Source organism: Camelus bactrianus, chromosome 34 (assembly GCF_048773025.1).
Source record: "Camelus bactrianus isolate YW-2024 breed Bactrian camel chromosome 34, ASM4877302v1, whole genome shotgun sequence".
Classification (NCBI taxonomy): Eukaryota; Metazoa; Chordata; class Mammalia; order Artiodactyla; family Camelidae; genus Camelus; species Camelus bactrianus.
Window position 1 is genome coordinate 10,498,310 of NC_133572.1, and position 27,211 is coordinate 10,525,520.

Here is a 27,211-nt window from a genome sequence, read left to right on the forward strand (position 1 = left end):
TGCATGTTGTATACTCATTGCACATTTATGAACAAATTTACTATCTTTTTCCAATGACAGCGGGTTGTCATCATACACTGCATTCCCTACAGTCTCTTCTGTACCAAGCTGCACTACCCACACCCCAAATCCTGCTATCAATTATTTAACATCTACCTTAAACTCCATGGTTTATATCCACCGGGTCAAAAAATAAAACACCCGCCCTGAAGCAGGCCAGGGCCCTCAGACTGGCTCTGAGCCCAGAAACTAAAACCAGACTACCTGGGTTCAAATCTTGAGTCTATCTTTTTCTATCTGTGTAATCTTGGGCAAGTTATTTAAATTTTCTGTAGTTCAGTTTCCTCATCTATAAAATAAGGCTAATAATAGTACTGACTTATGGATCATTTTGAGTAGTAAATGAGTTAGCACATGTAAAACAGAACAATGCCTGGTGTGTGACCAGCCCTATGTAAGAATTTGCTATCGTTGCTTGCTAACAACAATTTTGTCATCTTTGCTTAGCTGTTCCGTGGGCAGGGATATGTCTCCCTTTTTTCCATCTACCTAAATTCTAAAAATTCTTTTTTTTTTTTAGAGAGTATAGGTGTAGGGGAGTAAAAAATGCAGACTATTAGGTATAAAATAAGCTACAAGGATACACTGTACGACACAGAGAATACAGCCAATATTTTACATTAACTATAAATGGAATATAACCTTTAAAAACTGTGAATCACTCTACTGTTCACCTGTAACTTACCTAATGTGTACAGCAACTGTATGTCACTAAACTAAAAAATATAAATAAGTAAATAATTAGTAAAACCTTTAGTTTCCATTTCCTCCATCAATATTCCCTGACCCCATCAACGCATCCTGATCTTTCCCAAAGCACGTATTTATCGGTGCATCATTCACTTTGGCATTTCAAATTTTCTCATGAATGTGTAACAGGTTTCCTCCTTCGAACAGCAGTGCTAAGGGAAATGACGAGTTGTATTTCTTCAGAACCCTTTGAAATACCACCATAACTTGTACTACCACTTGCAGTAGGTGGTCCACAAATGATGGCTAAGATAGACTTGTTTCAGAGTGGGTGGGCAGAGCTCAGTGGTAGAGCGCATGCTTAGCAGGCACAAGGTCCTGGGTTCAATCCCTAGTACCTCCATTAAAAAGACTTAGCTCAGAACGGAATAGTTTTAAATTACAAAGGTGTTTTTGATGAATAATTTAAATTAGTATTCACGTTGACTTCACTTCACCGACTTCCTAACTACGATTTCCTCGCTCCAAACCCTACTGCTCCTCGTCCGTCCGAGACTCCCCCTCTAATCTCCGAGCACACCGAGCCACTTTTCATTTCCGGGACACAGTTCATGTGTTCACACCTCTGTGTCTTGCCTGCTGCTCCATATTGTCTGGAAAACCCTTTCCTCACTGCTCCCAGGCCTCCTCATCTCCTCTGCCCCCACCAGACCCACCTCCTACATCCCAGCCAGTCTGGGAGAGTCTTTCTTTAAAACCCTGCACATCTACCCTTTGAAGCTTCTGTAAGACTTCAAGGACGGACCTCTCTTCCCTCCTTATAGATCTGTTTAGCATCAATTGCACTCTTCTGTGAATCTTTGATATCCTGTCTCTCTCATAGCTCCGAATATCCCTAAGAGAGAAATCAGATTTTATTTACCTATTTCCACAGAGCCTAGCACACTGCTTTTATTCTTGAATGTTACACAGATCTACATATTTGAGGCAATTTCATTACAAACAAGCATTTTTGTTTCTTTTATAATACCATCATTTAGCTTTATAGCATTTTCTAAGGATGGGGGGCTTACTCATTTGTAAGAAATCAACCTATCACTCGGAATTTTCCAATGCTGAATGAGATTCAAGTTATCATACGAGATGCTCAAAATATCTTTCTCTGGCCCTTTTAAAACAGATAAACTTTTAGACTTTTAATTCAGGATTCACATTTTTAGCCATACTCTTCTAAAAAGGACAGAGAAGATTCACTAATCCTGAAAGTTCATTGTTACTACTATCTTTCTTAAACATTCGGAAATGCTTTAGATCTTAGTGATATTTTGATTGAAAAGACAGGGGAGGTGGGTATAGCTCAGTGGTAGAGCGCATGCCTAGCATGCATAAGATCCTGGGTTCAATCCCCAGTGCATTCATTAAAAATAAAATAAAATTTTAAAAGTTAAGATGAAATGACTTGTTAAATAAAATTTGTAAGAACGTACACCACCACAATTTGAGATGTCAAGGAAGTTCGCTTAAGGGAAAATGCCCCCAAAATCACCTCTCTTGCTTTGTGTTCATTTGAAGAGGCACACTCACCAGGACAGCGATCTGTCCTGAGGGCACAGGCTCCCTGGCCGGGTGGCTTCACGGGGGAGATTTCCCAAGAAACATCAAAGTAAGAGGAGAATCTCCATATTGAAAACCTTCTGGATTCAGAGCAACAAAATTTGTCCGCTTTGCTTGACTGATGAAGATTAGCTGACTCCTTGCATGAAAGAAGTTTGTCTTGTAGGGACGAAGTGACAAGACAATAACTAAGTGCTAATTGTGCATAACCAGCACTAAAGATACGCAGTCCCATTACGGCAGGTAATGAATGAAGCGAACACAGAAATATATTAGGTACTTTAATAATGATACTAGGCCAGTATTTTGCAGCAATAAGAATGTGAACAGTTTTAGAGTCAAAATTTAGGAGTGTTTGTCTTACTTGACTGAGTTCCACTGAGGAGATAGACTTAATTGTGAATGCAACTTTTTATTTCAATGGTGATATAAAATTGATATACGATTTGTAAATAGCATTAACAACCTACAGTTACTTTGCATCATAATAGAATTTAGGCTGGGTTTAGCACTTGAAGGATGCTTTAATTTTCTGTGTGGAACATGGATAAAATAGGTAAGCCTGCCCTAACAGAAAAATGGACAAAAGGGATAAACAGGCAGTTCCTTAACAGAAGAAACATCCAAGGGCCACTAGTAATCAGATAAATGCTAATTTAAAATGATAATGAGATGCCATCTTTCCTCCCTCAGGGTGACAAGGATTTCTTTTAAACTAATAATTCCCAGTGTTAGACCTTATGTGAGGGAAGGCAGTATTTCTACATTTCTGGTGTGAGAATGATTGGTATAACTTTTCTGGAGAGCATTTTGGCAATACACAGTGTCAGCCTTTATAAATTGTTATACGCTTTGTCCAATTATTTAGGCTCCTGTGGATTTATCCTGACCAAGATTTCAGTATTTGTTTACAAAGTCTGTATTATACTGATCATACTGATAACATAAAAATTTGAAGGGAAAAATCTACACATCTGACGATAGAAGACTGATTTAAGAAAATATGAAGCTTTATCCATAAACTGAACACAAGAAAGCTTAAAATATCATAAAAGAATTTTCAAAGGTAGGTGAGAAGTCCAAGTATGAGGATTCTTCCCTGTTACTTTCCTTTAAGCTGCTTAATTGTGGGTAAAAATACAAGGTATATGCTATATATCATTTGCCATATATGCATAGAAAAAGATGTGGCTAGCTACACACCAAAATATTAAAATATTTTCTTTTAGAGTAGTGAGACACGGGACAATGTTACTCTTTATTACCTTCTATTTTCTAAGTTTTCCACTAGAAATATGTAAACTTTTATAAGTAGAAAAGCAATAAATGTTATTATTGCATAAAGATAACTGTATTATTAGTAAGTGCTATTAGTGGGTCATTGTGATAAGTGAACGAAAGTATCCTAACTTTACTGCTAATACACCTTTAAAACATACACATGGATGTACACATGCATATAAATGTGTTGTGTAAGGATGTGTGGATATTTGTGTTTCGTAACCACATCCTTACAATACACAACACGTGCACTGGCCAGTTTATTTTTGGCTGAGCATCATCACAGACTGAAGCAACCTGCTTTGATTCCAAGCATCTATTGGGAAGTTGCAAGATGCTGCGAGAAGACTTCTTGAAGTATTTCCTGGGTAAATTACATATTGTCACGTATATCGGGCCACATTCTGAACAACCACATCTAGCAGGAGACGTTATCAAGGCATCTGGTGTCAAAACCAAGTTAGTGAAATATAATACGATAAAAATAAATTATAAATATCAAGGTAAAAGAACTAATTTCTGAGAACCTACTGTGTTCCTGATACTTATACGATTTGTTCTTTTAATTTTCAAAATCTGCAAGATAGGCGTTAGTGGTCTCTCCATTTTAAGGATGTGGAAACCAAACTCGGAGAAATGAAGTACCAGACCCAAGACCACACAGGAAACATACGATGGGGCTGGAATTTCAATCCATTTCTTCCTGTAAACATCATATTATTTCTATGACTCTGCGTACCTCTTAAGAAGATACTGCATTGAACAGTAAAACAGGGACAATTACAGTAACTGAGAACTCAACAAAACTAATATTTACTGCTGTTCAGGTGTTTTCACACCTGCATTGAATTGATTTTTCGTTAAAATCCATCAAGTGTAGTAATTTTTGAAATGTATTTTTAATGATATTCTAATGTCCTCTGAACTTACCCTGTAAAACAGGTATCATAGTACATAGCTTCCGCCAGAAATAAAAGTTATAATTTTCAATAAGGAAGAACAGAATGAAGTCACAAGACTGTGAGATGCAAGAGTTCTCTGACCTTGACTACTCCAGCTCCCGCATGTTACAAAGGAGACAACTGAGGTCCAGAGAACCAAAACGGCTGGGTCATACTCACACATCTTGTTAGGGGGAGTCTAGACTAGAACTTACGTTGCTAGATTCCCTGCGCAATGCTCTTTCCATTCTCCAAGGCTGCCTCCCTGATGCTGACAATTGTTTAATTATTAGCTGCATCCAACTTTGATTCCAAAGAGATTTGGAGCGACTTTAAAAGTACATATACAACCACAGTTAAAAATTCAAATAAGAAATCAAGAGACAGGGCAACTATAAATATGAAAAATAAGACGAATACACACTATCTGCCACAAATTCCTGTATATTTTCCTCAGTGCAAATTTGGTTGCTCACAGAAGCAACTAAACATAAAGCTATTTTAAACCCACTTTGTAAAAGACCAGAAAAACTCTCAGGCAAAGAGTGACCAAGAAGATGGAAGGTTTATAGACATGTTTGCATTCCTATCACATCCTGTTAACATGATGGGAGTTCTTTGGGGTAGAAGAGTCCTCTCAAGACGAAGGAGAAACCTCAGTGATTTGTTTTTGGCTCTGAATGAATGGTTGCAGAACACGAAAATGCTGACACGAACTGCTTTTAGTCCAGTGTACCAGTATAATTCCCACCTATTAAAGAAATGGCCAGGAAAGAGGGGTTTACCCATTTGTTGAAGCTGGAATCTGCTTACCTCTGATTACAAAGCTGACATGCGAAGCAGTCGAGGTGGTAAACATTGTCCTTGGCCCGCATCACCATCTCAAAGGCAGGGATGAGCTTACTACACGCAGCACAGTTTCCTGTTACACCGAAGAGCCTAGAACAATAAACATTTTTTTCAAACTCTTCCAGGGAAATCTGACTTGGCGACTAAAGAAGATGCCAATAACACCCCGTAAAGCTATCGATACACAGTGCCTGACGGTGTCCGCAAGTGCGTTTTATCCTAGGTGTGTACATAAACGTTCCTCGGTGATACGTACTTGGTTGACCTTTCTTGATAAAAATCGCATTGTGTTGGAGAAGAAAAGGAAAAGACAAATACACGAGGAAGCTTACGTCACTGCACCACAAACAGAAGTCAACAGGGGTGAATTCACACCCAAAATCTTCTACTTGTTAGAATATAAAATAGAGAAGCAAAATAACTCTGAGATCAACGCCACAGTCAACATTTTCCTTGGCAAAGAAACCCGTTTGAATGACTCACTACCTTTTGATACTTCGTTACTAAAAGCTTTGCCATTATTAAAAGAACATTTACGAACAAGCCATTTAAATAGTCAAAAAACATTAGCAGTACATGCCCCTCATGGCCCTATACCATAGTTGTACTGTGATTATGTGATTCACACAGCACATTAAAGTAAATGAAGCTGTAAACTACACGTAGGTAGACCAGGAGTTGAAATATAATATACTGTAAGAGCCACTGGAATTGTCTGGGAAAAAAAGATATTAAAAAAAAAATCCTATTTCTGTAGATTCCTGAAAATAGTTATTGTAATGGCCTAAAAAATAGTACAAAATAAGATGTCTCTCTAGTTTCATAACAGAAGGAAATAAAATATTTTATTCATTTGCACTGGCAATGTTTAAACCAAGTCTCTTTCAAGTTGTTAGTGGTGGTGAAGTTTTTATAAATAATATTCTGCACATACAAGTTAATGCACTTTTTAACTAGGAAGCAAACTAGATGAAAAACACCACATCTGCCAGTTTCTTTTTTCTCCAGCATCAGGCTGACAGGAGAAAAAAATATAATGGCTCTCATGGGAAAGACCAAATTAAAAGCAGTTCTAAACTAATGAATTCAAAGGTGCGATGGAGAAAACTCATTTTCGTTATAAAAATGTACTTTAAAAAAATCTTAGCCTTTCATTTTACTGAGTTTAAGAATTACGTTCAAAAGTGCTGAAGTTCCTCTTCTTACTACTTCCTGTCTGCTCAGAAGGCAGGTCTTTGCTGAAGGCGTGCCTATTCATTTTCAAGTTTATGGTTATTTCCTCTTACCAGGCTAATGACCACTGTTGGGCAGCGTTGGGAGAACAGCTTCTAAGTGTCTGGCAAAACGTGTAGTAAATGTTTATGCTTGTGTTTTGGTTAGACGGTCTCTGAAAGAACAGAAGCGCCTTGAGGGTAGAGACCACAGATGCTTTTTGAGCAGTTTGCTAGCATAATCTGTCCTCTTGATAAATGTAAGCAAGGCTTATTTATATACAATAAGACTAAATTCAAAATTGTCCAACGCTTATTTTTCTGAATGACTTTTTCAAATGTTTTAATAGGCTTATCTTAACGAAAATATCTCTAATAACCTTTGTGCTCTCAGTTTACAGTTCCTACTCTGGGAAATAATTTTTCTTTAAAAAGAACTTCATTGACAATGTAGTATCTCCCATTTCCTACTGCATCATTAAAAATGAAATCACCAATGAAAGCTTTCATCCTCTTTTGTCAGCAGAATTTCCTCATGCCTTCTAACACTGCACATTTACTTTTCCGCATCCTCCACATGATCAGGACTCACATCACTTATGCGTGCCATTTGTTTCTTCTCTTTTTCTGTTATTATTTTGGAGAAATGAGGAAATCTTAAAAGTTCTATATTCTGCAAATATAGATGCACTTGTGGATATAAAATATGGTTAGTATGAGAGAAAGCAGTTTTTAAGAGCGACTCAGTTGGCTCAGACCTAATAAACACACACACACACACACACGCACACACACACACGCACACACACACACACACAATGCCATTTTGAAATTCTGGACATAGTTTCCCCCAATTTCAATTGCTCTCGCTAGCTGAGCATTTATCAGCTACCTGATTAGAATTTGTTTCCACACAAACCATTGATCATCAGCCTATTACTAGGCAAATGACAGTTAATTACCCACTACATTAACCACTGGGACCTGAGACCTGCTTCTGCTGCCATCAGTCAACATGATAAATGTGGCAAGTTCGGTAATGCATGGCCAGCCCTGAGCTGCCTGCTATCCTGCGAACAACCCTCAATCTCACTTCCAGGCCCAGGAAAATCTATGGCAATCTGCATAATTACAAGCTCTGGGTTAATAACAGACAAATGATTTGTTGCATCTAAACAAAGTCCTTGGAATGGTCCCGGTCTCTGGTGGCTGCCCGTACAGCACGCTGCCACTAGTGCACTTTCCACTACAATGTGCACCAAACAGTCCTCTGACGTTACAGCCTTCCAATTTGTTGCCCTCCAATTTATGGATTCTGCATATGTGATTTTTAATCATTAAAGGACTCTTGAAGCAATATTATCTTAATTATTCTCTGCTGTAACCAGGGAATTAGGCTTCAGATAAAATTTTCTTCTTCCACGCAGTTTCCCTGCCTCACTGGAGGCTCCATCAGTTTCCATCTACACCTGGACTCTGAAATCCTAATGATGAATTATTGCCCCTTTTCCTAAGAGGGCGAACCTTACAAGGGAACATTTTACTGAACTGTCAGCTCCCAGACTGAGTGCGGAGATGCGGAAATCTGATCTAATTTATTGCAAAACGATGCATTTGTTAGACTTTTTCCTCAGTTTTGTCCAAGGATCAAGAGATCATTCTATAGCCACGTTCACGGTCTCCTTTTTCTCAGTGGAACAAACCCAAGAGTCTCTGGGGGAGGAAGCAAAGTACTATTTTACAAAACAGGGTTTTCAAAATATGTAACGGCATCCTTCGGTTTTCAAACATGACATTTGGAGTCTCAGGCAAAAGGAATTTTCAAATATATCAATTAAGCTGAAAGCATGCATAGTCCTCATTTGCAAGATTTTTTTCAGATATGTCTGAGAAATACTCAGGAATAGTCTCTTAATCATCTAATTCGTTTAGACTAGTCACAGTCCGAGAAATCCTTGTAACCCCTTCCTCTCCGCTCCTCACTCCCAGACTCATTTCTAAGGATGTTAAAACAGGTCCACTTTCCCATCTAAGCTAGAGATATCTGTCATCTCTTGTTTAGAGTGCTTCTGCGATCTTAGTAAGCAGTACCCTGAGACAGACAAAATTTTATTTAAAGAAATCATTTTGAAATTTTGATCTAAAATTAATCATAGAGTACCAGCTCATAAATTTACAGGAAGGGGCAAAAAAAAAAGGTCATTGATCCATTTTGTTCATCTTGAGATGTCTTACAGATTATTAAAGCATGGCAGGGGTTAATTTGCCAATTCATGGGCTGGACCATTCTCTATCATTTATGCTTATAATAGGCTTTAAACAATATGACCTTTATCTTGTTTCTGACACATTATCCAAAGTAAACCTCCAATATAAAAGGCGACAACCATCATCTATACAGAATCAGTGCGTCTTACTGTTTGTAGGAATCCCAAAGGATGCTTCTCTCCCTTTTCCATTCCATTTTCTTTTTCACTACCTGCTATTGACAATCTAAACACAGACACGAAGATAAAAACCAAACAGACAACTTTCGGATGGGTAAGAACTCAGCCTATCTGTATGCTGCATAACACCTCCCACACTGCAGTGAGCGTGCATAGAGAAATACTAAATAATTCTTGTGTATGGGCACCATAGCAAGAACCAAGACAACACACTTTTTATGTATTTTAAAGGTACCCAGAAAATTTTGCATTTTTACTAAGTGTTCAACAGTTTCTGCAATATAGTCATCCGTCAAGCGAATTCTGTATGGGTTAGTATATACCCATTACTAAAGTTCCCAGGGGTTGGGGGAGAGAAGAACTCAAGACATATAATCATTTAACAGAGCAATAATGAATATGGTTTACTACAGGCATTGGGGGGAAAATGAGTGTTCATTGTATTAGTGTCTTTTATTTCACAGCACCAGATGTTTCTATAGATTTTTTACCAGGTCAGTGGCTCAAGTCACTAAATCAAATTCCCCCAAGCCAATGGAAAGCATAGTATTTGACTCAAATTAATTTATTATTTGGGGAAAAATGCATAAATAAATATCACTGCAGTCAACCTTAATTTTGAACAAAGATCAAGGAATTCTTCTAGGATTCAAATCCTCATTTAGTGACTTGAATACACATGAATATAATTAATGGTAAATTTTTTTTTTTTAAATACCAAGGATAAGACTTACTTTAGTTATCATCATATGTTTAAAAAAAAAAAACTCTCCCTCTACAGAATAACTACAGGAGAACAGAGAAAGGAAAGTTTAGTTTTCTAAGGATATGAAATTGTAATCAATTGAAAGGATCTTTAACTTTTGACTGCTGAATGGGGCAGTTTTATTGAATCTGTTATGTGGGAAGGAATGGAACATTTTCACAGATTGAGAAGGGCAATTGCTTTTTTGTCTATTACAAATGTATTTCTCATCTCTTTTTCTATTTCACTCTTTAAAACTAAGGAATGTAGTGATAGAAAATGAAAACACTTTAAACATTCAATTCTTCTGTTTTAAACGGAAAAGCTCACCCATTACAAGGCCTATTGTTCTGTCTCCTGTTGGGTCTTAGCACTGCACTCCAGCCATAGAGATGGAGATAACGGGGGAGTTAGAAGGAAGAAAAAAAGGAAACCCGAAACATTTGAAAACGTACAAAGGAAAATATAAAACATTTTTAACATTTGTTTGAACTATGTTTCTAAATGTTACACAGTTAGACTATTTAGCACATATTTTTAGAATACATTTGTGCACATAGATGATTTTAAATTTTTCTAAAGTTACACTTGGAAAAAAGCTTGAAAATTGACCATATTTTAAAGGAGCCTTACAGATTATTCCTTTCGTAATTAAGCACTTTGATGTTATGACACTAACCCTAGTTTATTAAGTTCAGCCTTAGTACATGATAGTTTTTATTAACTATATAGGTCATGCAACAGAACATGAACATAAAAGCCAAATAGATACATAAAAGCCATTTGCTGAAAGTAATGTTTAATGTATATTAATATATGCATGTATAGTATATATGTATATTCTGTGTCTGTTACATATATTCACATATATGTGTATATTCCCTATGTAAGATTTTTATATGATAAGATTTCTCTATGTATCTATATTCAGAGATGTATACAAATAGATATATACAGAGAATACACACGTGTGCTTCCTAGGTAGGCAGATATTACATTGAAAACAAAGGAAAGAAAGGGAAAAATTAAGTAAAACTTACTAAGTGCCTAACTACAATTTCAATAACAAACTACCCAAGGCCCTCGTGGTATAGTTGTGTATATGTTAAAATACATCCCAGAGACAACTTACAGTACAGACAGAAAGCTCAGGCTCAGTGAACCCTTGCTAATGAAAGTGGATGAGACACACTGCAATGAACACGGCTGGGCACTAGTGAGGACAGCACCAGGGCAGAATGAATGAGAGGCGTGCTCTGCAGTCAAGACAGGGTGGCTGTGCCGCAGAGCCAGGGGAGAGACGTCATCTGAAGCAGGACGTGAATGATGGGTACCACGTCAGAAGGTAGAGAGCTGGTGGGAACTGAAAGGCGGGGACCTCAGGCGGAAGTGAGAGGGCAAGCAGGAGCCCGGGGATGGTCAAGGTCAGAGTTATACTTAAGGAGAGTTTTGAGAAGGGTAAATAAGAGAGAGGTCTCATAGGCTGAGGCTAGACTGAGGAGGAAGAGAAGCCTGAACATCCTGGATGGGTGACTCTGGCCTGACTGATGGAGGCTTCATGTTCGGGGCAGCGGTATTTTGAGAGGATGCTCAGCATGGATCCCTCACCCATGCTCTGGCAAAGCTCCACTCTCCCTTGAATCAGACAGAGTCGCCCCAGGCAGCGTGAGGGTGGGTGTTCAATCCAACCCAGAGGGCGAATTCCTACGCACCTGCCAACCCCCAGTTGGATTTGAGTATCAGCTCGTAATCCAACCCATTCAAACAACATGGTGGGGATGATAAAATTAGAAGTAAAAAGTTATCCCTGAACAGGACAGGAGAAAATTTAACATTTTAGTTTGGGGAATTCTTATGATCTATATACTTAGCACTACATTGGGTACAACAGAAAAATAAAAAAGGAATGCTGAAGGCGAAGGAGATTTTGGTGGAAGGCACTGTCACCCATCTCTCTGGGTGCTGCACTTTTAGGGAAAGGAAAGGCTAAGGAAGCGTTCTAGGAGGACTGCATTCCCCACTAACACTGTATTTGCAGAAGAGCCAAGTCAAGCTCCATGAATGACTGGCTGGGTGTCCCTGCCCTAAACAATCACAGAATCTGCTCCAGTCTGGAGACTGATTCAAAACGGGTTGCTCCGGACCTTAGATAGTCCAGGAAAAACAAAACAAAACATCAAGAGCCTCCGTACCTTGAGTACAGACTTTCAGTTTCACCACAGAGCTGGTGCCTTCTTCACCTCCAATCAAGCTGCTCGCTAAGCTATGGTTTCACTCACTCTGTGCAGCTACGCTGACCAGCACGGTAACCGCTAGACACAGGTGGCTACTGACCCCCTGGTAGGGGACTGGTCTATATCGAGATGTGCTCTAAGTGTGGCATACACACCAAATTTCAAGGTTCAGAGTAGAAAAAGTAACATATTTCATGAATAATTTTTGAAATATTGATTATACATGCCCCAAATGATAATCTTTTGAATTCATTTGGTTAAAGAGAATATGTTTTTAAAATTAATTTCACCTTTACAAAACTTTCCTTTTAATGGGGCTACTAGAAAAATTAAAATTACTACGTGGATCATGTTACGTTTCTATTGGACAGTCCTGGTCTATAGCCTCAGATTTCCTTGTATCCATGGGTATCACAAGGGTTAAAACAGTTAAACAAATGGAGATTTAGAATTTTCTAATCGAAACTCATCCTAGAAATCTCTGCCAGTGTTCTGTGCTTATAGATTGAAAAAAAATAAAGGCCAGAGTTTTTTTTTTGTTTGTTTGTTTTTTTTTTGTGAGGGAGGTAATTAGGTTTTTAATTATTTTTGATGGAGGTACTGGGGACCGAACGCAGGACCCTGTGCATCCGAGGCACATACTCTTACCACTGAGCTATACCCTCCCCCTTATTTTTTTGAACTAAAGTTGATGTATAACATTGTGTTAGTTTCAGGTATACAGCAAAGTGATTCCATTTTATACATATTTATTTTTTTCAGATTCTTTTGCATTATAGGTTATTACACAACCTTGAACACAGTTCCCCGTGCTAGACAGTAAATCCTTGTTGTAGGCCAGAACTATTTTATGCCGACTTAAAATTACGTATGTTCATGGTGTGAATCATTATAGCACACCCATATCTGACATAAAAGAAAATGTCCCACTGATTTTTCCAGTTTTAGGCTTATTCAGTTTTAACTTCTCTCTAAACTTACTATTTTCTGCTCCATGAAGGCAGCAACAGAATAACATGTAAAGAAAAGTAAGCTGACAGCATGTGTTGCCTCCCATCCCGGCTCTGCTCTGAAGGGCAGGGGACGCCCCCATGTCTACATACAGAAGCTTACGTCATTGTTCAGCATCAGGGCCAGCATGATCATCTGACCCTCCTCATCCAGATCTGGTTCTTTTCTTATTACACTTTGCTGTTTTCTTCTGTAAAAACGTGGCAGGAAGGGGTTGCACTGGACAAACGTCTCTAGGTCGCGGACCTGACAGACGGCTGATCTACTTAGAATCAGCATCTCTTTCCACACCTGACTCCGTTAAGAGTTGCAAACAGTGTTTAAACACTATACTTTCACTTTCAACAAATAACTGTCAATTTCTCCTCATGCCCATTTCCCAAAGCCTTATGAGCAGGTGTTTCTGCTATTCATGTTCATCGCAGCAACCTACTGGGAGAAGCGACTGGGAGAAAAGTAAAATTGAATATTTTTCCTTCAGCGGTTGATGAGGATAATACTTCCTGGCAAATATGGCAATTGTACCAACATTTCATAGAATCATAAAATCTTAGTCCTCCGAAGAATCTTCTGTAGCTAGAGCAAAAGAAATGTGTCAAGGTTGCTATTTATTGTGCTATTTAAAAGACAAGGTTTTTCAAAGTGTTAGATGTATTTATGGAAGAGGCTGGAATAATCAGAGGAAGAAACAGCAAGGAAGAGTAAAATAAAGGCTAACATATAGGAGCTAGAAGAGGTGGATATTTCAACAAATCATTACAGCTTCTCTGCTCTAATTTTCAGTTTTTAATGAAGGGGAGGACAAATCAGTCACAATCATATGAGCATAGAAATCTATGACTATTTTTAGGGATATTGTGGGTAATTTAATTACTATATATCTCTCCCTGGATATAACTGGGGAAGCTGCTGGTAGATCAAAATAAATTATGCACTGGTTTTAGCCACAGTATAATAAATGCTAATTGAAATATGCTATATACAATTTTATAGTAAAGACTGTAAATAATTTTTTTAAGTGATAATCTGTTCTATCATGGTTTTTCAAAAAGTTTTGTCTACCTTAAATTGTATAGGACTTTCAAGATGGAAACTTTTTAAGTAAGCAATATTTTCCTAAAACACAGTAAAGAAGCCTTTTGATATCTTTACAGACTTCATAAGAGGCCCATAACTACCTTCTCTTTCTCTTTTGTATACTTTTCTTTTCATATACCATATATTAAAGAGAACAAAAGAGTAAGTGGAGCGGTATCTTACTTGAAAATAGTATTTTTACCCACTTCTTAACTAATGAACTTGAAGTACTGTAATGTCTCAACAGAAAGAAAAAAGTAAAGAGGAGAAAAAAAGTATTTGCAGGGAGGTGACAAAGGTCATTTTGCAAACATTTATTTGAGGACTAACCACGGGAAAGACCTTCTCTTCGATCTTTTTCAAATAAGCCACTTAATATTTTCATGTGTCAATTTCACCGTATTTCCAAGTGTCACTCACTCATTCACTCAGGCACTGACCAAGACTCACTGAAGCTCCACTGGGAAACACTGACTGCATGACGACGGTGCAATCGGAGCTGCAACGCAGAAGGCATTCACTCTGATGCAAAGTGCATCTTTCATATCCAGAGATTATGAGTTAGTGACAGTAATTGCTCGATTGTTTATAAAGGGTAAACAAATCACATAACCTAGAATAGGTAATGCATTTCTTTATTCTTGCAACTAGCCAGTAAAATTTCAGACAAACATTTCTTCTAGGATTAATTATGACTTACTTCAAAGAAAAAGTGCTTTACAGGAGAATAGTGACAACCTAAGAGCCTATATTACCCGCAATTTAGTTTCAAATTTTATGTAAATCCTTTACCTTACTTCTTTGAAGAAACAACTTAACTACAACATTTTCTTTTAAAGTAAACAGCAGGATTTGGGACACTGTAACTGATTTTACAAGTTAACTTTACCAAAGAAAAGAGGTGGAGAAATGTTATCACATTCACCCTTGTTTTTAACTGAGGATATTTTGTTATAGAGACAGCAGTGTATACCTTAACTCCAAATTCCATTAACAGAATCACCAAAGATTCATGGAATATAATTCATTTGTTCTCTTTAAAAAAAAATTATTTTCTGCAAAGCAAATTCAACATCTGACATCATTTACTGCTTTAGGATTTTAATGGACAATTGTCCTCAATTCTTAGAAGAAAGTGCTCTCAAAACTATCATTAAATGAAAAATCATAGATGGGATAATTATCTGTAACAGCAAAGATAGTCCTACGTCAGTTTGTCCAGGACAATCCAGTGTACAAATCTGTGGCCCAATCTAATTCTCAGCAGTGCTCTTATCAAAAGTGTCCTGGGCTGAATAGAAAATTATAGGGCAACTGTGGTAAAACCAAAGATCAATTAGAATTCAGAGGTTTCAAACTTTCTGTTCCTCAGTCCCTTGTTTGACCCAAATAGACAGGTTGAACTACATGCCCTTCAAGGGCTTTTGTATAATTTTCAAATTCTGTGATTTTTTATTCTAGTTGAAGTGTAGCTGGATGATTCAGGTAAAAGCTAATTTGGAGAATTTGACTTTTAGTTGTCAGACTAAATTTGTCATGCTCTCTTAAAACCCAGTTAAAAGGGAAGATATACAACTTTTATTCAACACGAGTTAACATTTTTAAAAATACACATATGTATGCTATATATATTCAAATTGAACTTTTAATTTGAGAATCTTTTAAAGGATTTTTGAATTGCCTTAAAGTAGTATTTAGAAGAATTATAAAAATCAAGCCATGGAAACAATTACTTGTAGGATCAGACAAGTTCCTTTTTGGAAAACAAGACATCAATAAAGACAGAAGAAAAACAAAACAATTTTGGGGAAGGAAGAGGTATAATTCTTGACTATTAATTAGTCCAAACTTGATGCTTTCCATAATAAACTAGCACAACGTTCAATACAGTATTACAGAGGAGAAATATGAAAGTTGAATTTTTGTGCAGTAAAACTATACAAAAAGAATTGCAAGCAAACCTGCAGATTATATTATTATATATGAACAGACAACATCAGTCATATATATAAATGATGTTTTCAGCAGCATAGTTTTAAAAACATTTTCCTTTGTAAAATATGATTTCCCCAGCACTGAGTTTATGTAAAGACTTCATTTTTGGAATGTGCATGTATCTTCTTTATAAAAGACAGAGCTACAGAGGTACTTCCTTTGTGTGTCACATTTAGGACTTATTATTTGAAGTACTTCTTAGGAATTGCTATGCCACAGTGTCCAGAATTTTAACTATTCCTTAAACACTTCTAAAGCTGGATGTCAAACTCTTCATAAATAGAGAGTGTACTGGGGTGTATAATAGCAACATATAACCCACTTCCAATTTATAAAGTACACTGAGTTCAGTTATACCTAGAACCATGCATATATTAGGAACCCTATAAAGCTCTGCTCAGTGTCAATAAAGTGAATATTTTTGTAAGAAATCTAGGCAAACCAGTTTGGGAAAACCTGTTCATGGAATATATGTTAGAATAATTTACTCTAAAAATATTACATTAAGGCAGAGTCTGCTAAAAATATTTAAAATGGAATCATCTAAATATTCTAACAATGTGGTAATGCCAAGTGGATAGGCAAGTGGGTTATTAAAATAGGAAATTACAAATATGAAACCTACAGTGACTGAAAGTAGAGATGTTGTCAAAGTAGTGACTACAATTCTCAAAGTACATTTCTATGCCTTTATTATGCATTTTCTTATCCATTATAGGAAGGAAAAAATTATGCTTAAAAATCACTTGAAATTTTAATTTTTTTCTATTAAAGTTGGGAAGAGTTAAATCATAGATAAGGAAAAAATATACTAATGACAAATATTTCAACGTTGATTCATAAATGCCTATTACATAAACCTTCTATTAACATATATTTGTAATATCTGGGGTTAAGTGAGAAATTACTGAATAAGGCACGCACAATTTAAAATCATGCGTGAATAAAATCAGACATAGTAGAAATAAAGATTTTGAACTCAGATATAATGAATATAGAGAAATGAGGTACTGAAATCATTTGACAGGGGATGTTAACTGGTAACCAGAGGCCCTGAAAAGACAACTTCAAAGATATTTGAAGGTGTGCATGCAGGTCCTTCTACGCGCTTGTGTGTCCACATGTATAAATAAAGTACTAACCTACTAGTTATCTCTTTTTACTCTCAGCCTGTCAAAAAAACCTGTCAGCTGCAAAAGCGATAAGGGGGCAGTTTAAAGAAGATACTGGAGGCTTAAGCTTCTTAATGTGCCAAGAATCAATCCCATGAAAGCAAACAACTTGAAAAAGGGTTATATGTATTTAGGAAAGCTCTCAGGCTCCCTTTCCGCTCTGCTCCAGCCCGAGCTGGTGTTCAAGTTTTCTCACCCTAATGACCCCTGAAGCAGCCCTGAGGGATTGCAAAACAAGGCCGTTACACAAGGCAGCTTGCTAATTGAGAAGTTGATCGGGGGTAGAGAAATCCTGCTTTACCACGTTAAGTGTCGAAATCAAGCATGACTAGATTGACGTGGCCAAATCACCGTCTGGAGGCCACTCCACGCCAGGAGCAGCAGGGCTTTTCACACCTGATAGGCCCTCACTCCATCTACATCAAGTCGCATTAAGAAAGGAATGTATTACGGACCGGAGCCCGCGCCCCGAAGCGCATTACTCCGCCGCCTTAATTGCTGCCTCTCGTCTTTTCCCAAGTAGCAGCCGTGTCCACGCGGCGGACCTGCCGCTTACCTGTTTCCTCCAGAAAACCAGCCTTCCTCCACCCGCTCTGCCCATTGCCACGACTGCAGAAGTGGTGACACCACCAAACCCCGGAGAGCCAGCTGGGGGAAGACGGTAGGGTTAGAAATTTGCTGTTACGTATGGTAATCACATGGATGTAAATTGCAAGACTCCTGAACCGGTTTCTAAAGGAGGCTCTTTCAAGTTTTTTTTTTTTTTTTCCCTCCTCTTTACTTTTTTCTTTTCTTTTCTCTTTCTCTTTTCTTTCTTTCTTTTTTTATGCCGTTGCAGATTCACGACGATCATTGAAAACGCCTGAAAACCGATCACGATTTAGGCGCCGCACAGTGTGCGGGAGAGAGGACAGACCTTCTGCTTCGGAACTTTGAGTCCCCAGTCAGGGATTTGCTGCTCTCCGCCCTGCAACCTCCTGTGACAGATGGCATGAGAGACACTCCTGACAGCCCGGACTGGCGGGCTGGTATTACTTGGTGCTTTTTCCTTCACTCTCTTTCTAACAGATTCAAAGCACCTCACGAACAATGTGTTTTAGGTGTGGAGGGGGTAGGGGTGCTGAATTAGGAACTGTTTATTTCTCCCACTATTTCATTTTCAACCTCAGTTTTCTTACTGAGACAATGGGATTAATTCCTATCTGTCCTCTATGAACTGCAGGGAACACTGGGAAATAAACAGCTTGTCTCCAATGGCAAAGTTTTTGGGGTTTTTTTTTTTTTTTTGGCCATTACAAAAAACTTCGTATATAAATTTGTATTAGGAAAATTAATCTTTACCGTACTTATTGGAAGGTGAGAGGTGGCAGCCAGTCTATACCTGGGGAAACTGAGGCATGGAGGCAGCAGTGACTCACCTCAGAAGTTAGACTCAGTTACTAGCACTGATGGAAACCTAGCAGGTCTCTGTTTTGATCCCCAGTCTGGTGCTCACTCCATATTGAACCTCCTCTCTTGCCCTCAATCCAGGTATAATAGATAAGATTATGTGATAAACTAGTGAACACAAAAAACATACAAATGAAAAAGTATTTTCTTACCCAGAAAAAAGATGACAGGGAAATCCAATGTGTAACCTAACCCAGCACTGCCATCCAAGGCATAATCTAAGCTTAACATTATGATGTCTGTCGTGTTTTGTTTTTTTTTTAATAAAAAGCTCAACATTCTCTTTTAGATCTCAAAATTAATAAATAAATGCATAAGAATAAAGCACCACTAAAACTGAGGCTTTTCTGATTTTAGAAAACACAAGGCTGAGATCAATTTCCACACACTAATGGTAATTCTGTCCACAAAGCATTTTTAATGGAAAAAGCAACTAAAAGACGAAGTCCGTGCTGATAATTAGACCTCAGCAAATTAGACAAATCGGTCAAAAGATTTTCCTGTGCTTACATTTTAAAGAAACATCTCAAATCAATATCAATATGAAACCTGGTCAATTACGTGAGGGCTTAGCGTGTAAGGGCTAATGTTTATTCAGCCCTGTCTCTGTACCTGACACTGTTCGAAGCATTTTACAAGGGTTATCTCATTAATTCTCCAACAACCAAATGACACAGGTCAGAGTTCATTCCCCCATTTCATGGATAAGGAAAGTGAGGCATTCAGACGTATGCAGTAGCCCCAGAGCTGAACTCCACGGTTCCCCCTCGTTCCTCAACAGAATAGAAGGAACTTCAGGAACAATTCACTATTTCCACCTCTTAGGGACCCCTTTTCACTTTCTGACCTTTAGGAAGGGTTTATACTTCAAGTTAAATTCTGCCTCCTTAGACCTTCCACTCACCCAGGTTTTCCGGGACAAGCTTAACTCTCCTTATGTATAACATCCTTCTCATCCGCAGGCTACATCCCCACCCTGCCCCGTCACGTCCAATGTCAACATGAACGTCGGGACCCTCTGTAAGTCCCTGAAACCAGAGTTCTCAAATTCATCTCTGTTCCTCCTCTCCTCGGACCTCAAAGCCAACCCTGCTAGCTCTCTCTCTCAAATACCATAAGAACATTCCCTTTCTCCTTCCTTCTCAGAGACCCTCTTCTCACATGCATCCTTTCTCCCCTGGATTCAGGCTGTGATTTCCCAGCTGAAGGTCTTTTCTACCAGTCTGCCTTCCCGTGCTCTTCACGCTCCACTCTGCAGTCAGTTACCCTCCCATGACACAGATCCAATTTGTTGCTTCTGCCTATAACCTTCTGCAGCTCCCCACTGCATGTGGAATCAACCCATGAAGACATGAAAGGGCCACTCTGGCCTTAGTCTTCCCGTGCACAATGGCACCTCATCCCCAAAATGGCCTCTCCTCCCCGGACTGGCCGTCTCCTTTCATGCCTGACCTCCCATCACACCTGCCTGTTGAGTCCCTGCTAAATCTATTCTTCCTGGCGAACTACTGCTGTTGCTCTATCTTCGGCTCAAATGCCACTGAATCCGTGAAGTCCCTCTGATTTCCCTGAGGCAAAATGACTAACATCGTCCTTTGCCTATTTAAACACCTGTTTTCATATACTGCATGGCCCTGACAGCCTTTGTACTAGTTGCTGTCCTCTGTTTGTCTCTTTCGTGCTGGATAGTAAGCTCTCTGACAACCCCTTTCCTCAGAGCCAACACATGTAATATTCCTATGCTTTAAATGACTGGGTTACAGAGAAGGGCCAGACTGGAAATTAGCACCCTCCCCTGACAACTACATAGATTTCCTATAGGAATTTCACTTATACTTACTAAATTCATATCACCTATTTTGGAAATCCCAAGCTGAACTCAGTGTATAATGACACTAACACTTGTGGGTGGAAGTCAAAAGTATTTAGAAGCTGTTGCAAAGACGAAGATTAGACCACCATCCCCTTGTCCTTTCCTGAACTCTACCTTATAGAAATAACGCAGTAAGGGCAAAGCTACGCTAAGCAAAGCGACACCAGGACCACGTCAGGCAACATCATTAGCTACTTGTTGAAACTCAGAACAAATTAGGTATGTCTTCGATCACCTTCCAGATGGTTTAGGTGGCAACATCAGAAGTGTGACCAGCAGCTGCAGAAAGCCTGCAACTGGTGTCACCTCTAACTACCATCTCTGGTGATAACTTCTTGACCATCACTACCCCCTATTCTAAACAGTAACACAAAGCATAAGCCATACTACCCTGACCTAGGCGGGCAGCTCCGAGAGCCCGCCAACGTTCAGCCTCAATGTTATGAGGAAGCACAACACCTTCTTATTCTCCAGATCTATCTCCTAAATCTCCTTTCTAGCTTCCAGAACATTCTCTTCATTGCAATTATAACATGAAGCTCAGCTATTAAAAATCACACTTCCCTAACTATCTGACAATTATTCATTGTTATTTTTATTATCTGTGCTGCCATTTGATTGCACTCATTTAGGCATTGCTACATATGTCACTCTACCCCCACTCCCTCCTGCCTTCCAGTCAATATTTATTGGGTACCTACTACCCGCCAGGTTTTCTGCTAGATGCTGGATACGATCAAATGAATAAGACATTTCCCTGCCCTCAAAACTTCTGCAGTCTTGTGCTGGCATGACAGACAAAGAGGCACGATAGTGAGAAAAAAGTACATTCTCTCCTTATCACAAGCCAGTCTGCACACATCTGAAAGATGATTTTCCCTTAAATCACTAATTTCCTCATTCCTTAATACATTCAGTGACTTTCAGTGGCTCCATATTACCCACATAATTATATTCATTCTGCCCAGGATGGAACTCTGAACAACTACAACTAACCCTTTCCCTTTTCTAAATTAAGGATTCCCAAATATTGCATGGGGCACACTTATACTAAAAAAAAAAATCTATTACTGATCTGAAATTTAAATTTAACTGGGGATCTTGGAATTTGTCTGGCAATTCTACCCCTAACTGGATCAGCCCGTTTGCCTCATTGTTAAATTTATAGTGGACTCCAGTGCTAGGTAGACAGTTACTCTATCTGAAATGTGTCATCTCCTCATCTTTCATGCCAGTCTCATCTCTTCCTGTAAGTCTTCCCAACCAACAGAGACTGTGCTTTCCTTTGAACCCTTAGAGTTTAATTCAACTTGGAAAATATTAAGTAACTGCCCGAAGTGACTACTCCAATTTTCTCAAACTCAATGGAATATTCAGGGGATTCTAAGATCATTTTTTTTTTCCTTCTAAGGGTCTCATAAACTACTCAAGTTTGGGAAATACTGTTTTACTTAGTTCATTTGAACAATTTAAATTCAAAATAACTTCCCACCTCTCCAATGCTAAGTAGGTTTGGGGGAGGATGGAGGAGGCAGGCAGAAAGGGAGGGGTGGGGAGGGGAGGAAGCTGTGCTCTCTTCAGTACAGACCCATCTCAGTCTGGCTCAGGATCAGGTCTGACTCTAACAGTTCCATACCTTACACCTGTGAGGATGACTATTATCAAAAAGACAAGAAGTAACAAGTGTTGGCGAGGATGTGGAGAAAAAGGGAACCCTCATGCACTCCTGGTGGGAAAGTAAATTGGTGCAGCTACTATGAAAAACAGTATGAAGGTTCCTTAGAAATTTGAACCTAGAACTACCATATGATCCAGCAATTCCACTTCTGGGTATTGAACCCAAAGAAACAAAAACACTAACTTGAAAAGCCATTTGCGCCTCCGTGTTCACAGCAGCATTATTTATAATAGCCAAGATATGGAAACAACCTAAGTGTTCATCAATGAATAAATGGATAAAGAAAATATGGTACATACACATATACACAATGAAATATTATTCAGCCATAAAAAAGAAGGAAATCTTAAGGGGGGAGGGTATAGATCAAGTGGTAGAGCGCATGCTTAGCGTGTATGAGGTCCTGGGTTCAAGTCCCAGTACCTCCTCTAAAAATAAAATAATAAATAAATCTAATTACCTCCCCACCCCAAACAGAAAAAAAGAAAAAAAAAAGAAGGAAATCTTGTCATTTGCAACAATGTGGATGATCCTTGAGGGCATTATTCTATGTGAAATAAGTCAAACAGAAAAAGACAAATACTGCATGATCTCACTTGTATGTGAAATCTAAAAACAAACAACCACCACCAAGAAACCCAAACTCAGAGATACAGAGATAGATTGGTGATGGCCAGAGGTGGGGGTTGGGAAGGTGAGCAACATGGGTGAAGGGGGTCAAAAGGTATAAACTTCCAGTTATAAAACAAGTCAGTCCTGGGGATGTAATGTGCATGGTGACTATAGTTTAATAATATTGTATTGTATATATGAAAGTTGCTAGGAAAATAGATCTTAAAAGTTTTCATTGTAAGAAAGAAATTGTAATTATATGTGGTGATGGATGTTAACTAGATTTATTGCGGTGACCATTTCACAATATTTACAAATATTGAATAATTATGTTGTATACCTGAAACTAATATAATGTTTTATATGTCAGTTACATCTTAATAAATGAAGTATTTAGAAGTATCACAATAATCACATTAATTCACTAAAAGAATATATTCAAGAAGAAATCATTCAGAGCTGTACTTTAATAAAGTCTTGCTTGAAATGTAAAGCAAAAAAAAAAAAAAAAGTTCTTTATTCCAAGGAAATATATTGCATTGTTAAGGTCTAGTATGTTACACTTATACACACTCTTGACAGAATATATCATTGCAAATATGTGACCTTTTCCAACCCAAACATTCTCTAGAGCCTAGTTTAAAAAAAATACATTGATTACAAAGGTCATAAACTTCCACAGGGATTTTTTTTTAAAAAGAACAAAATTTCTTCTCTTCTAGCATTAAACTATATATATACACACACACACACACACACTCCCTTACATACACGTTATTAATATATTTAGAGAAACCAGTACGAAATAGTTTGGCCAAAAGCAAGCATAGTCTAAATTTCTCTATTTGTTCAGAAAATTATAACCAGAAAAATAATGAATAAGCACCATAGGGAACCTCGGGACAGAATTAAAATCTAACATGTCTGATGCCCCTGATGAGAAACGTGTTTCCTGGTAGGTACTTCATACCCTCCCAGGTTTATGTTTAATTAACTTAACAATTTAACAGTGATACACCAGTAGCTTACGAACGTAACAGATGCATGAGTGAATAGTTCCCTTGCTTCTTACAGGCAGCACTATGGGACAGTATGACTAGGGTTACTGGATGTTAAAGCACAGCCAGCCTGACCCCTTGTACCTCGGGAATTTTGGCTAAATAACCTAACCATCCTGTGCCTCAGTAACTTTGTCTCTAAAATGGGTATAACAGTTCCCAAAGGCTAAATGAGATTACATCTGAAAAGAACTCAGCACAGTTCCCATCTCGTAGAAAATACCTCATAAGTTAGCACTAAAATATAAGAGGTACAGGGCAAACACTTTTGTCTGTTTTCTTTCGCTGCTACCATCTCAGTCCCTGGAACAGTTATCTGGAATACAGTAGATCCTGAAAAAATATTTGCCACCATCTGAGTCTCACTCTACTTCACAATGGTAAACACCAACCCTCATAATTCCATTGCTGTTATAACACCTCTGCCCTCAGTCTAGTTGAAATTTTTCTATATTTACCCAGGATTTACAAACAGAAAAATAGAGGACAATCTTTTTAGCAGAATTTTCCTTTTAAAATATTTCTTCACATGAATGCTGGCCTCTAATGTCTATGTATTTTTAAAGTTTTATTACCTCTTAATGAATTTCTTTTCTTCTCGTTTCTAAGGTGTCATTTTTTGGCATAGAGTAAAACTACAAATTCTATTTACCTTGTCTTTTATCTAGCTACTCTGCCAAATTTTCTTATTAATTCTTGAGTTTTCCCAATTATCTGCAAAGAAAATAATTTTTTAATATTTACACTGATTACTTCATTTTCTTATCTTGTTAGCTAGAAATTTTAAAACAACATTGACAAGTGACAACAGTGGATTATCCCTGGCTTTTTCCTGATCTTAGTGGAAATGACTTTAGTGTTCAACTGTTTTATATATATACTGTTAGGTTTCAGTAAATTTTCTTAATCATACTTAGCTGGCTTCCTCTTATTTCTCTTCAGCTGGAAGTTTTGCAACGTCTGCTGAATTTTATCAATTGCCTTTTTTGTCACATACTACTATAGCCATGGTGTTTACTCCTTTAGTTTGATAATACAATAACTTAGTTTGAAATACATCCTGGTGTTCATTCTTTGCACTCCAGAAATAATCTTACCTGTTCCTAGAGTATTATTCATTCTATACACTAAGAGACTAGTTGCTAATATTTTTCAAGCATTCACCATAAATACAATTCATTTCTGTATATCTTTATATTATCTTTATCAGGCTATGGTACTATATTAGAGTTATGCTACTTCTGTATAAGTTGAGTTTTAGATACTGTTTCCCACGTAACATTCAAATGCAGGTGCCACGGAAGCTGCGAAGTGTACGTGGCTTAAATCTGGAAGAGAGTAACGTACTGCAGGTAGAGATTTAAGAGGCATCACAAAAGGAGAGGAATTAAAACCATGAAGACAGATAATATCTCCCAGGAAAATGAAGTATACCCCAATAAGATCGGTGTTCTCAAGGTAACTTCCTTCACTCTTTTAAGTGTCTGATGAGGATGAGACAGCCAAAAAGAATCTGAACTGTGTAGGGTCATGGCATCTAAGACAGTAGAAAGCTTTTAAAAAGGACTGATCAACGTTATCAAAAGGAAAAGAAACTATAAGATGATCCCCAAGAAAATGTCCATTAGTTTCACCTATCAGATATCAGGGCAAACAATTTCAGTAGAGTAGTTACAGGCAGAAGCCAGATCACAAGTGGATGGGATTGAAGATGTATGGCTAGCAAGAGGAGATTCTTCTTCTAAAAAAATTGGACAATGAAGGAATTGGGTAATATCGATGTGTTTGAAGGATAAAACTTTTTTCTTCCAGAACAGGAAAGTCTTGAGTATATTTATATGTTGAGAGTCAAAAGTTTACAGAAAAGGAAATATTAAAGATACTCAAGAAAAAAGGAGGCACCTTGTAAAAAGAAGACCCACAGGATAATGAAGGAAATGGAGCCAAGGATGTAGACTCAGTCTTAAAAGGAACAGGAACACCTCATTCACAAAGACTAGATAAAAGAAGTTAAAGACAAAAGGAAGAGTAGATGAAATGTAAATAGTGGTAAGAAGTTGATTTATATCAAGCCTGATGGCTTCAATTTTGAAGGCGGTCCAGCTAAGGCATCTGCTGAGAATGAGGAGACAGGACAACTATCCAAAGAAAAGGCCTCAAGGGGAACTGTGAGTGTTCAGTAGGGCTGTTGAAGGTCATGGGCAAGGATGGTGGCCAAGTACAAAGAACTGGTTCACCTCTTGAGGCCAGGTAAGAGGGAAAAACCAATTATTTGTTGGATCTGTATTTTATTTGCTTGTTTCCAGCAATGCCCAGTCATGCTATTGTAATAGAAAACCAGGGAGTCGTAGACCAGTGCCCATTTGCCAGACGAGAGCCTTGGTGAGCGCTGAGACAGAAGATGGTAGACGTGGGAGGGGAGGTGGTAGGGAAGTGGGGCTTGAATGACCAACAGTTAGGTCCACGTTGGCCAGGGAAGGACAGAAGCCTGACAGATTGACCCAATTAGGAGAAAAAGACTCAGTGGAAGAGCTGAATATCTGAAACCAAAGAGCAGCTGTATTATTGCAAGTCAGACAAGATGACATTATGGAGTTTAAGATTCCTGAGATGGAATGTTTCTCTTTCAGGACAAGAAGCTATGTGTGACTCTAGGATCAGAGGGCTGACGTTCAGTAGAGTTAAGGAGATTCAGCCAGTTAGGACTGCTTTCAGTGGGTCAACTCTAAGCCCTTTCAAATCTCCTACAATTACGGCAAGAGAGACATGGCAGGAGTAAGAAAGCGTAAAAAGCAGCATAACTCAGTTGTACGAGGTTTATTGGAAAATGATGCATTTTCATTAGTGAAAGGAGATGGTTGTGTGTATCCAAGAGAATGTCAGCTTCTTGTTGTGGTTTCATGGAATGTGGGACTTATAAGCGTAAGGAGTCCTGTGTGCCTGTTGACAGCTGAAAGGAAAACCATCTCCTTAAAGAGGAGGCAAAATTCAGTTAAAGCAATGATGAAATTCAGTTAAAGACAATGCTGTGATGGAAAAAGCCAAAAAAATTGTAGACAGAATGATGCTTGATAATGAGATGAGGTTTCCAGAGGACCCAGTGGAACAGTGTTGCGTTGAGGGAGCAGTAGAAATATTCAGAGAATGGGGAAAGGAATGGAAGTGAGAGGCACAGGAGGGTCCCTGAAAATCCCAGGGAAACTGTAATGGCCAT

The 27,211-nt window shown here is 38.2% G+C and overlaps 1 protein-coding gene and 1 non-coding gene across 9 annotated transcripts in view; both read right to left on the minus strand.

Annotated features, from left to right (window-relative positions):
* Positions 1 to 27,211, minus strand: part of LMO3 (LIM domain only 3) — a 56,686-nt gene that overhangs the window by 6,820 nt on the left and 22,655 nt on the right. For all 8 annotated transcript variants that reach the window (XM_045510283.2, XM_045510285.2, XM_010946485.3 and 5 more), the window contains one exon: positions 5,400 to 5,525. In XM_045510283.2, the coding sequence (XP_045366239.1) occupies positions 5,400 to 5,525 (126 nt within the window). The remainder of the gene's footprint in view (positions 1 to 5,399; positions 5,526 to 27,211) is intronic.
* TRNAP-CGG (transfer RNA proline (anticodon CGG)) lies at positions 12,665 to 12,738 on the minus strand. The gene has a single exon. It is a non-coding gene; the product is annotated as a tRNA-Pro (tRNA).